This window comes from Bos taurus, chromosome 11 (assembly GCF_002263795.3).
Source record: "Bos taurus isolate L1 Dominette 01449 registration number 42190680 breed Hereford chromosome 11, ARS-UCD2.0, whole genome shotgun sequence".
In the NCBI taxonomy this organism is placed as follows: domain Eukaryota; kingdom Metazoa; phylum Chordata; class Mammalia; order Artiodactyla; family Bovidae; genus Bos; species Bos taurus.
Window position 1 is genome coordinate 105855216 of NC_037338.1, and position 12223 is coordinate 105867438.

Here is a 12223-nt window from a genome sequence, read left to right on the forward strand (position 1 = left end):
AGCAGAGACCAAATCCCTTGTTTGGGGTCCAGGTTCCCCAACCGCTCAGCGGGTAAAGAATCCGCTTGTGATGCAGGACACACACTGGGAAGATCCCCTGGAGAAGGGAAAAGGCAGCCCCCTCAATACTCTTACCCGAAAAGCCCCACGGACAGAGGAGCCTGGCGGGGCATGACAGAAACTCAGCAAGGCAGTGGTTCCACCAGGGCCCACCCCCGAAGGAGCAGAGCCTGCCCGCTCCTGGGCGAGAGGGACCCCAGCGCCTCCCTCGCCGCCTCCCCCCTCCACTGTCCCCGTGCTCAGGTCACTCCGGAGGCCTCCTCACCCCAACCAGGGGCCCAAATGAGGACCCCAGGGGCCACAAGGAGGGTCTTGTCCCTGGTCCCCGATGGTGGTCCCGTGCCTGCCCCCTTCTGCGCCCCCGGGTCCCCAGTCCCCCACGTCCCCAGGCTGCCCCCTGCTCAGAAGGACCTCAGGGAGCGGAAAGCTTTTTCCAAGGATCGGAGCACAGTGGGTCACAGACAGAGGAGCCAGGCCAACAGACTCTCCTGCAATCTTCTGGGGCCTCCGGGACCACCCTGTCTAAGCACCCCCTCTACGGGGGAGTAAGCTGAGGCCTCCTCTCCTGCAGCCCCTCCACACTGGGGAGGAGCCTCATCCTAGCTCCCGGTGCCCAGAGTGCTGGACACAGAACCCCAGACCCTGTCTTCCCCAGGCCTCTCTAGGGATGGCCCAGTGGGCACCCTGGCGACCCCCTTCCCGTGCTATGGGCCAGGCATGTTGCTGGGGGCTCACTGTCTCTGTCCCCAGCCTCCTCCTCCTCAGCCCTGTCCCTCCCCCCGTGCACACCCCTCTGACTCCCAGAAGGACAGTCAGTGAGTGTGAGCGTGTGTGTGCACACGTGCACCTGCGCCCTCGTGGGGACGCCCAGAGGAATTGGCCCCCCATGAGAGGGGTGGCAGGGGTCCTCCAGGACCTGAGCAGCTCTCATCCCAGAGGAAACCCCCGAGGAGGGGTGAGGCCAGCCGGGCATCAAATCTAGGAGGAGGCTGTTAAAATACAGGGAACAGAACCCAATCCCGGCGCCACGGTGAGACCCAGCCTCAGGGTGCACAGCAGACCAAGATCCTGCGATGCTGCAGTTGGTCTGGGAAGTACTAAGGCTCCAGGGAGGCCTTCGAGGTTCACATAAGGGCCCCTTGGATGTTTGAGACTGAGCGCTCCCAAATTCTAACCATCAAACCTAGAGAAAGACAGGTTTCCTGAGGAACCGTGGGTGTGGCCCTGGGCACCTGGAGTACGCTGGAGGCAAACGCAGGGAAAACCCTCCAAGCCTCGCAAGCGCCTTGTGGCTGAGCCTGGCGCAGGGCAGCCTTGGGCCGACCCTCCAGGCTGGAGATGGGCTGAGGGCTGTGCCCACCTGGCGCGTGTCCCCACGCCTCCTTTAGAGGTGGCCGAGCACTTGAAAAAGAAGCGTCTTCGATGACAAGGCATGGAGCCTCAGAACCAAGAGTCCGGGGACCCCCACCCCCAGAAGGGCCACCCTTCCTCCTTCCAGGACGGGCGCACCCAGGCGGCCCCCCTCTCTGTCTGCCAGGGAGGCTGAGTGCTGGGCTGGGAGGCACGTGGAGTAGAGGAGGCCTGCAGGGCTCAAGCCACGCAGGCACGACGGGAGCCCCGGAGCGGAGAGGCAGGTGGAGGGAAGCCCCCCGACATGAGCTGCTGCGGTGGAGAGTGGGGCCAGGTGGCGACTCGGAGGGCGGAGGCGAGCAACTCCGGGCGGGCCTGAGCCTTCAGAGGACTCCTGTTCGCTCCCCAACCCCATGTGCCCTCGTCACGGCCACGAGACAGGCACCCTGTGGTTAGCCCAGCGGCTGGAGGGCAAGGCCCCTGAGCCCCCGGGGCTGAGCCGGCCCAAATCAGCCCGTCTCCCGCCCCCAGAGCCGCAGAGCACACCTAGCTGACTTCACCTCTCAGCCCGCCTGCGCCCCCCAGTCTCGAGGTGAGCCCCGGGCGCAGGCACTGAACACATTGGTGGGGGGGTTCCCTAGTGGCCCAGCAGTCAGGACTCGGGTGCTTTCCCTGCCCTGGCCTTGGGTCCAATCCCCGGTCAGGGAACTAAGATCCTGCAAGTTGGGGAGCCGCCTAATAATGATAAAGAGAAACGCACGCGTGTGGTTCTTACACAGCAGTAGCTGACAGCTTCAGTCCTGCTTCTCTCCGTAGGCGGCCTGACTCGTCCACGCCAGAACCCCCACCCTAAATAGCCCTGTTACTCTTATGTCCGTCCCCCACCCTGCCCTCTGCTCTGGATCCCATCTCTCCCAGGACACCGGCAGCCCCGTCCACCTCCTCCCTTCCAAGCGGCCCTGCACCCGCCCTCCCCACCGTCTCCGCTGCTCTGGGGGTTTTCAGGCTGTTTCCTCTTCTGGGACGGCCCTCCCTGCTCCAGCGCCACCATAACTTTCTCAGCTCAAGCGTCACATCCTCCAAGAAACTCTCCGTGACCCCTCCTCCCCGATCTGCCATGGTTTGCGCTTGGCACTTCTGGACACAGTCCTCAGGGTCCACGACTGAACCCGGGTGACCATGTTGGCGTCTGCCTCCCCAGCGAGAGGTCGCATCTGCCTCTTTGCCCCGGGCTCTCTCCCCGGCTTCCTGGGAAGTGTCGGATGTCACGCAACATGGAGGGCGGTGGCAGAGAAAGCACACGGCACACTGGACTGGCCCCGTCTATTTCCCAGCAGGTGAGGGCAGGTAGCAGCTGCCTGCCGCGCCATCCAGAGGACCCAGCCCCAGGTCCCCCCCCCAGTCAGCATGCACCCCCACCCCCACCCCGGGGACCCTAAAGGACCCTGCTGGGCCCAAGCCCTGCCCGAGCTCCACACCATCAGTGGCCTGGGGTCTCCAGACCCGTCTCAACAAGCAGTGGGGTGTGAAGCCTGCAATCTGGAACTCGCTCCCAGGGTCTGGGAGGACCGCAAGCCGAGCCTCACGGGGAGGAGCAGGTGGGCGGCCGGCTCACGGCAGGATGGTGTGCGCGCAGGAGGCTGCAGGGGAAGGAAAGGGCTGGGCGTCTCCGAGGGATCCCACGTCTGCCGGGCACGCGCGGCAGCTCCCCTGGGGCCTCGGGCCCTGCAGAGGGCAAAGCTGAGCGGCCCTGGCCCCCAGCGCCCCGCAGTGACCCGGCCCCAGCCACCGGCGTTCTCAGGGGTCCCTGGGGAGACAGGATGGGCACATGCACGTGGCCATGACTTTCTTTAAAGGTGCCCCTGTCGCCCTCTGTCCCTCCATCCCGCACGGGGGCCAGCTCCCTGGCGTCTAGGGGTGGCCCCGGGGCAGTGCCGCCCACACCTCACCGTCTTTTGGGAGCACGGCCGCACGGCTGGCGAGCCCCAGGGCCTCACACGCGTTGACGAACTTTTTCATGCTCAGGAAGCTGCACGTGGGCTGTCTGCCTGCGGGGGGCGGGGCGGGTGCGGACCAGAGCCGCAGCGTCAGAGCCCCCGGTCGAGGGGCGCCCTGGCCCCCGGCACCACCCCTCACCAGAACGCCCCCGGGCTCTGGGTCAGGGACCTGCAGCCACTGGTGGGTGATGGGAAGCGTCAGCCGGGAGTGGGGGTCCCCAAACAGGCTCGGGAGGGGGGCCGCCCTGCAGGGCCCCGGGGGCTGTGGCCCCTGGACTCACTGAAGAGCAGCAGGGTCCTGGTGGTCCGGCCGGCCCGGCCCAGGCGCAGGTAGACCACACTGGCGCTGTAGTCGGGGACCATCACACGGAAGCCCTCCACGCCCCTCACTGGAAGGGAGGAAGCGCAGAATCCCCTGCTCACTCCTGAACACTGCGGTCCTTCCAGGGTCCCCGGGCCCCTACCACCCTCACCGAGGGGCCATCTGGAAGGGCAGCAAAGCCCCCCACCCCCAGGCCTGGGCTCCTGGGCGCACACCGGCCGAGCCAACTCTGGGCCACTGTGGCCTGACCGCGCATCCCAGCGTCTGTCCCCACCGGCGCATGCTCTCGGGGAGGACTGCTGGGGGCCGTGCGGTCAGGGATCCTGTCCAGGGTCCTGGGGGCTCAGAAAGCCCTGGACGACCCTCCCCCAGCCCCCTGTGGCCCAGTGGGTACGCACAGGTGTTCCTGAACACCGGCTTCTTCCTGTCTCTCCGCAGGATTAGCGAGTGTGTCTGGCACCCCCGGGACCTGGGTGGGGGGAGCGGGCTGTGAGCTGCGGGCCTGGGAGACCTCTCGGGGCTCTGCCGTCCTGGGACATTCCAGCTGGGACCTGGGCCAGTCCCACCGCTCAGGGGAAATGCTCCAACACCCCTGCCCCCCAGCCCCCAGTGGGCTGTGGGGACTTCTCAAAAAAGCAGCCACTTGAGTTTGACAGCAGGAAGTGATGGTGTTTGGGGACAGTCCTTGTGGGATTTCCAGACTGACCCTGGGTCTGGTCCCCCCCACTGGCCCCCTCCCCTTCCCTGGGCTCAGGGCCCCCCACCCTGGCCCCCCCATCGGCCCCTCCCCTTCCCTGGGCTCAGGGCCCCCCACCCTGGTTCCCCCATCGGCCCCTCCCCTTCCCTGGGCTCAGGGCCCTCCACCCTGGCCCACGCACCGGTTCAAGGCGAGCACCACCTTCAGCTGGCCCACCTCCTGAACCTGTACTATGGACGCGCCCAGCTTCCTCTGGCCTCCATGTGGCAGCATCCCCTGGGCATCGGAGGCGACGGCAAGGACGTACCAGAAGCCTGAGAACTGCGGAGAGGGCGCAGGGCCTGCCATGCTGGTCCCGCCCAGCCCCGGTCTCCGAGGACCCCCAGGGTGCCCGCTGCCTCCCAGGCCTTGGAGACGGACGCCCAGCTGGTCTGCGACCTGAGGCGGCGCAGCGCAGGGCCCAGGACGCAGGGACCGCAGGGCCTTTTCCTCCAGCTGGCTCCCATCCCACCGGCTCCCCCGCGTCTGCTCGGCCTGTGCCCAGGGCCGCCCCCACCAGGACCTTCCGCCTGCTGCGGTCTCGTTATTCCAGGGCTCGCCTGCTCCCCCCGCCTCCCCTCCACCCCCGGGCACCAGCAAGTGACTCGGCAGCACCCGTCTCGGAGCTCTGGGCTGTGGCCCACGGTCAGCAGTTGAGTTTTGAAGCCCCAGCCTGTCCCCAGAAGAGGCCCTGGGGACCAGCAGACCAGTGCCCAAGCCCCCAGCCAGCCCGTCCCGAGCTTCAGGGGCCCTCTGCCCGCTGCCCTCACCCCCTGGCCCCGGCGCCCGGCGAGGGCGCCGCGAGGCTCACCTTGTGCCAGTTGAGGTTGTGGGACTCTCGGGGGAGCTGCTCCTGTGCCTGGGAGCCCCCACCCAGCCCCAGCAGCAGGGCCAGCAGGGCCGGCCGCCAGCCCAGCCCCATCCTCGCCACCTCAGCTGCCCGCCTGGACGCTGCGCTTAAATGCCCAGCCTGCCAGCCCTGCTGTGGGCGTCAGCTGACCACAGCCGTGAGCCAGCCTGGGGGGCCAACGGAGGGGTCTTGGGCCCTCCCCCCGCCCTGCAGGCAGGGCCAGCCCCACCCTTGGCCCTCGGAGCCAGCCTGGGACACCCCAGAAGACAGAGGCGTCAAAGATCCCGAGGTCACCTCCTGGGCCTCGGGTCACCGAGTGTCCCCTGGAGCCATGCAACTGGCAGGGAGGTTGCTGGTGCTCTTGTCCTAGCCCCACCCCCACCCCCGGGGGGAACAAAGGCTGGATGGGGCATTGAGTTACTCCCCGGGGTGTGCACACAGGAAGTGGGGTCTCTGAGGACGGGGCTGGGACCGTGCTGGTGCTGACGCTGGGGCCGCCTGCGTGATGCCCTTGGCAGGTCCTGACATGTGTGCATGTGTGTATGTGTTTGTGTGTGTTCACATATGTCTGTGTGTGTGTACACCTGATACCAGCAGAGTGCAAGATGACCCCGCCCCCCAGCGGCCCCTGCTTCTGCCAGGACTTCAGGACACAGGAAGACAGACAGACTCCGGCTCTCTGGGGTACCTGGCCCCCCACCCTGCCCCAAGGCCCCAGGAAAAGCCAAGCTCTCACGCCCTGGGCGCCGCAGCCCAGCGCCCTGCCCACACGTCACCCAGACCACAGGGTCTAGCTCCAGCTCAGGTGGACGGGCCTCCTGTCGGCCCAGGGCCCGGGGGTCCCCCGGGGGGAGCAGCAGTCTCCGGCCCAGGGCCCTGCTTGGACACACGCAAGAGACCCCGGGAGGGTTTGTGGAACTGCTTTATTTGAATCCGCAGCAAGAGCCTGGGAGCAGGTGGCCCCCCGCCCAGCCCCTGGGCGGCTGGGCGAGGAGGGCAGTGTCTGGCCAGCCTCCTCCGGGCCCCTGGTGGGTGCAGCATTCACTGGAAACCAAGAGCAACACGGGCGGCCTGGACTCGCCACAGAGGCATCGGCTCCCCGGGGCCCCAGCCCTGCCCACCGTGGAGCCTCCGGAAGACAGGGGCCCAGGGCACCCAGGCGCCTCCTGCCACACAGGGGAGGGGTGCTCGGGGAGGCCGCTTACCGGGAAGACCTTGTGTGCGCAGGTGACTGGGGAGGAAAGGGGCCGAGGTGAGGATGGCCGGCCCTCGCCAACCAGCACCCTGGCCCCGCACACCGCCTGCCCCATCCACCCCGCAAGCCTGATGCTGGGCAGGGAGCAGGTGACCCCTTGAAGCCCCCCTGAGCTCGGCCTGACTCCCCGAGGCCAGGAAGGTCCTCAAGCCGGCAAACGGCGCCCCAGCATCTGGCGACACTCACAGTCCCTCTGGAGCTCGGCCTGCTGCTGCGACAGGAAGCCCAGGCTCCGGCTCCACTTGGCGAAGCGGCCCAGGGCCTCCTGACTGGCCAGGGGCGTCCGGCCTGCGGGGGAGGCGGGAGAGCCCGGCGGGGGTTGGGGCGAGGAGAAGCCCACCCAGAGAACCCGACAGGCGGCGGGACTCCCTGCCCTCTGGGCCCAAGGCTCTTCGCCACGTGCAGCCCCCCGCCCGCCCCCTCCAGGCAGGATCACTCCTGCCTCGGACCGGGAGCGGGGAGGGGCTGTGCGTGGGGAGGGGCCGCCCAGGACGCAGGCGCAGGGCCGGTGGGCGGTTTCTGGCCGGGGTGAGGCTGGTGGGAGGGGCGGAGCCCGGCGCACTCACTGTACAACTCCACGGTGCTGAAGGCCTCCTCCTGGGCCTCCAGCTGTGTGAACACTATCGCGTAGTCCCTGAAGTTGGTGCCCAGCACCCGGTACTCCAGCACGCCCCGGGCTAGAGACAGGTGCCCCCGGGGCGGGGGAGCGCGTCAGGCCTCAGCGGACCAAGAGCCCCCAGGCTCGGTCCGTCGGCCCCCCGCCCCCACCCAGCCCTGGCACACGGGGCCTCCAGGTGGTCTGGGGATGGCAGGTGAGCCCCAGCTCTTCCCAGGTCACCCTCCTCAGATCGGGTCCCCACGGGGGCAGAGGACACCCCCACCCGCACCCACCTCCCCAGACACCATAGCTGGAGGGCTGGGACTGACTGGCCCCGAGCACCTCCCAGTCCCCGGCGGAGCACCCCTGGAGCTGGGGTGGAGCTGCCCCTCTCCGTCGTGAGGGGCTGACCCCGCACACAGGGGCCTGGGGACGCAGCTGGGGTGGAAGGCCCAAGGCCGCTGGGGGCAGAAGGCAGCCGGATGGCGGTCAGGGGACTGGAGGAGTCCCCACGCTGCCCAGAAGGACCGTGGTGGCCGTCATCCTTACAGGGATTCGCGAAGACCCATCTGGAATTTTGTCTCCGCAGCTCCACAGCCTGCAGGTGGCATCTCTCCAGCCTGGAGCACAGAAGGATCCGTCATCACCCAGGTCCAGGAGCAGGACTGCCCGGACCTGGCCAGCGTGGCTGCAGGGGGGTTCTGCCTCCCCCTCGGGGGCCGCAGTTACCCAGAAACCCTGGTCTCAACCGCAGGTGAGCCATCGGGGCCGCAGGCTGGCTGGGGACCTGCAGAATATACCTCCCGAGGGACCTGCTTTGCCAGATCCACACGGAGAAAACTTGGGAGCACTGCTGAGGGCATGAAAGGCGCCTGAGACAAAGGGGGGTCTGCAGTTTGGGGTAAAGCGACTCCACGTCTAAAGAGGCCAGTGTCCCTAAGCCGTCAACCCGAAAAATGAGCAGACGGCCTTCTGTGAGCAGAGCAAGACGAGCTCACAGCCAAGCTGCCTGCAAGACCCAGGAGTCACGAGGAAAAGCCTGAAAGGAGCATCACCAGCCCTAACAATGCACACTGTGGAGCCACGAGACGGAAAGCAACCGGACTCACTGGCACAGAAGCAGACTGATCGAAGGAGCAGAGCAGAGAGTCCAGAAATGAAGCAAAATGCCCAGGAGTTAGGTGTCACAAAGTGAGCATCTTTGGCCAGTGGAAGAAGAGGGACCCTGGGCAAGCATCAACGGTCACACCTCGCAGGTCCCCAGGGCATAGCCCCGAGCAGGTCAAAGATCAGAGGCCTGTCAGCTTCAGGGAGGTGGAAAGACCTCCTAACAACTACATCACAAGACCCAGAGGCCCTAAAAAGAGCCAGAGTTACATCTACACAAACACAGAAAGAACTCTTCCTACCAAAAACTGCTGGAAGGCGTAAGAATGACAGAGTGGGAAATTAATTTGCAACTAACTTTCATCACAGACAGTAGCCAAAATCACCAATACCTAAGCGTTCCTGCGTGTCAATAAAAACCTACCCCAGGAAAAAATATGCAAAAGATACGAACAGACGCTGGGCTGGGAAGGAGCCCCAGAAGGAACAGGCCCCGAGATGCCCGCTCCCCTGTGATCAGAGGAGACAGTAAAAACAACCATGGGGCCATCGGTCACCCATCAGATGGCCACCCAGTCCCGCACCAGCTCGGGGCACCCGCCTCGTGTGACACGGGAAAAGGACAGACGCACTTCAGCTCCAGGGGTTTGTCCCTCCCAGGCCAGCGCACCAATGTCACAGCCCTAGATGTGTTTCCAGCTGCGAAAGACTGGAGACCGCTGTCTGCCCGTCAGCAGAGCCCTGGAAGGCAGCCCAGGGGAGTATTACTTGGCTCTGAAAAAAAGTTTCTCAAAAAAAGTCACATAGAGTCAGTAGATGACCCAATAATCCCACAATCTGGGTGTGTCTCCAAAAGAATTGAAAACAGGGTCTCAAAGAGATATTTGCACACCTGTGTCTACAAGGCCCAAAAGCCGGAAGCAATTCAGACATCCATCAGCGGACGGAAGGGAACTGGGTGTGGTCCAGCCCTGCGGTGGAATATTACTCAGCCTTCAAGGAGGAAATCCCGACGCAGGCCGAAACACGGTGAGCCTGGAGAACGCTGTGTTCTGTGAGATAAGCCAGGCACAGACCAATGTAGGGGGCTTCCTACCCCATCCCACCTCAGTGGTAAAGAATCTGCCAAAGCAGGAGACTAGGGCTCGGTCGCTGCCTGGGAGGATCCCACATGCTGCAGAGCGGCCGAGCCCCTGCTCTGGAACCCGTGTTCCAACACAGGAGGAGAGGCCTGTGCAACTGAGAGTGGCCCCCACCCTCCACCCCCAGAGAAAGCCCGCACAGCACCAGAGACCCAGCAGGGCCAGAGTGAGCATAAAGACAGCAACAACATTTTTCCTTTGAAAAAAGACTAATGCAGGATCCACTCACGCGAGGCCCTAGAGGAATCAAACCCAGAGACGGAAGCAGATGGTGCAGCCAGGGGCTGCGTGAGGGGACGGGGAGCGAGTGTCTGGTGGGGACAGGGGGTCAGTGTGAGAAGGTGAGAAAGTTCCGGAGATGGTGGTGAGGTTTGCACAAGGTGAGTGTGTTCGATGCCCTTGAACTATGCACTGAAAATGGTCAAGATGGTGAATTTTATGTTACGTTTATCTTACCACAGCTTTGAAAACTTTAAGAAAGGCAAAAGAGAATAAAATCTTAAATGTTTCACAAGAGGGCAGAGAACCCAGGGGGCTGACACCAAATTGTGGCTTGCCTGGATACTTAAGAGACTTGCGTGTGCTTGCGTGTTCCTGAACATCTCCAAGGAGCCGTCACAGATCAAAACCAGGGGCTGCCTGTTGCGAGGGGGAGGAAAGACCCCTGCTGTCCACCTCCCCGTTTCTTTCTTTTTCAGTTTGAGGGCTCTGAGTTCCCTGGCCAGGGATGGAACTGGGGCCCTTGGCAGTGAGAGCACAGCGTCCTCACCCTTGCACGCCCGGGGAGCTGCCGGGGGACTCTGATCTTCGAACTAGGTAAGTGTGTTTCCTATTCGAAGACCAACACGTGAAACTCACCTCAACTCACAAAACGAAGCGCCCTCTTGCCCGTCCTCAGGCCCTGCTGTCAGGGTGCGCCCTGCAGCCAGGCCTGGGCCCGCCCCTTCCGCCCCGGTGTGGCCCAGGTCCTCAGACACACGCGCCTCCACACAGCAGGGAGCAAGGCCGCTGACCGACGGTACCCACAAGCGGACGCCAGAAAGGGCTGGGAGGCCCCCGCCCCTGCAAGCGCCCTCATCCCCTCACCGTCCACGGCCGTCCCATGGGGCCTGGCCACATGGGGCCTGGCCTTCTGGGTGCCAAGCTTCCGTGTTTGGATGGCTTTTTGCCAGCCTTGTTAGGACTCTCTGAGCCTCATGGCTTTGGGGCTAAAGCCCACGACACGTGTGAGCCAGTGTTCACCCAGCACAGCAGGGCCCCCGCCCCAAGCCCCATGTTCTCTGTCCTGCTTGTCCGCCGCCAGGCCACCCCAGCTGGGCGGCAGCTGCAGCAGGCTCAGCTGTGGGAAGGAGCAGGGCAGACAGCCTCCTCTCGGGTTGGGGCTGCCAGCCGCTCAGGCTGCATGATGACTCCAGGCCCGCGGTGGTGCCCCACCAGCCATCCCGAGCGACAGGCGGGGACTTGGACACTTAGGTGATGTGGGCTCAAATGCACAGACCCACCTTGAGCGGCTGCTCAGGAGGGCCTTGAACAAAGAAACGGCCTCTCCTGCTGACCGGAGCCGCTGTCAAGCTGCCCAGGGGCCGGGGCGGAGGGGGCGGTCAGAGGCTGTGCCGGCCTCGCTGGAGAAGGCATGAGTCCCACCCAGGGCGCCCCTGGCCGGAGCCCAGGACGCAGACCCCGGAGACCCAGTGGAGGGCGGAGCTCACAGCAGAGCCCGGTGCAGAGGGAGGGGAGGGCGGGCCGGCCACCCAGCTGCGCCCCCGGCCCCACCCACCTGTGCCGGGAAGCCCGCATCTTCAGGGTGTTCTGGGACGTCAGCATCACCTCGACCCCCTCGACGCTCTTTGTGGCCTTTTCCAGCGCGAAGTCCTTCTCCCCTGAGGCCACGGCGAGGACGTACCAGGACCCCATGAGCTGAGGGAGGGGGCGCAGGTGAGGGGCCGTCCCTCCACCCCCAGCCCGGCCTCCTGCAGCCCCCGTGGTCCGGGGGGCCCCGGGGGAGCCCGGAGACCACAAAGGCCCGAGGACCCGTGTGGCCCCAGGCCCGCACCAGTGTGGGGGAGCCGCCACCTGCTGAGGGTCCAGCCTCCCCAGCCACACGGCCCGGGCGCTGGGCACCAAGACCACAGCCAGCAGAGCGGCCAGCAGCGCTGCACGCATCCTCCCGAGGTCCACACGCCAGCGACCTGCCCGGGCCCGGGCTGAACAGCCCTCCCGCCTCCGGATTCCCGTTTATATGGCTCTGAACGCAGTGCTGTGGGCGGCGCTCATTACCAGGCTCCCTCCTGCCTCTCTCCTTGTCCTCCAGCTGCGCCAGGGAGCAAGGAGGGGCTGGGACCGTGTGCAGGGCTCTTTCCACCCCGGCTTGTCCAGCAGCCCTCCACTTGGAAGTTTCCAGAATGAGCATCCTGCCTTCAGCTGCACCATCCCCTCCCTTCCAGGGCGCCAACCCTCTGTCGCTCGGTCTAGGAGGGCCAGAGACCCTACTCTTGAACCCAGGCCAAGGTCACTTCTGAGAAGAGAGGCAAGAACAAACAGTCCCTCCAGAAGCTGTGGTTTTGGGTATCTTTTGTTTTAGGCATTAAAAATTTAAAAAGCCCCCCCATTTTTTTGAAAGCTCCCACACGCTCCTGGCCCACTCCCCTTCCTGCCCGACTGGCCCTTGTCTCCCGCCCCACCACGGCCAGCACCCAACTGGACGCCCTGTGCCACTCGCCGCCCACCCACCATCCGGACCTGCCCACTCTCTGGGCAGCCTCACTGTGATGCCTCCCACCTCTGCTCACCATGAGCCTGGCCGGGC

The 12223-nt window shown here is 65.3% G+C and overlaps 2 protein-coding genes and 1 long non-coding RNA gene across 4 annotated transcripts; 1 reads left to right on the plus strand and 2 right to left on the minus strand.

Moving 5' to 3' along the window:
* Positions 1-2721: 2721 nt before the first annotated feature.
* On the minus strand, positions 2722-5387 carry LCN10 (lipocalin 10). Its single transcript, NM_001435261.1, has 6 exons — positions 5277-5387; positions 4608-4747; positions 4128-4198; positions 3689-3796; positions 3360-3458; positions 2722-3050 (listed from the first exon to the last, which is right to left on the minus strand). The coding sequence occupies exons 1-6, from the start codon at positions 5385-5387 to the stop codon at positions 3022-3024; spliced, it is 558 nt and encodes a 185-aa protein (NP_001422190.1). The 3' UTR covers positions 2722-3021.
* Positions 5388-6219: 832 nt separating this feature from the next.
* LCN6 (lipocalin 6) lies at positions 6220-11580 on the minus strand. Its single transcript, NM_001435260.1, has 7 exons — positions 11491-11580; positions 11195-11334; positions 7718-7788; positions 7137-7247; positions 6757-6858; positions 6521-6546; positions 6220-6359 (listed from the first exon to the last, which is right to left on the minus strand). Exons 1-7 carry the CDS (start codon positions 11578-11580, stop codon positions 6357-6359), a joined length of 543 nt encoding a protein of 180 aa, NP_001422189.1. The 3' UTR covers positions 6220-6356.
* On the plus strand, positions 7782-12020 carry LOC132346653 (uncharacterized). 2 transcript variants are annotated; one of them, XR_009496589.1, is made up of 3 exons: positions 7782-7922; positions 10116-10233; positions 11281-12020. It is a non-coding gene; the product is annotated as an uncharacterized lncRNA (long non-coding RNA). The 2 variants fall into 2 exon arrangements; XR_009496588.1 differs by having other exon boundaries at positions 7782-10233.
* The last annotated feature ends 203 nt before the right edge of the window (positions 12021-12223 follow it).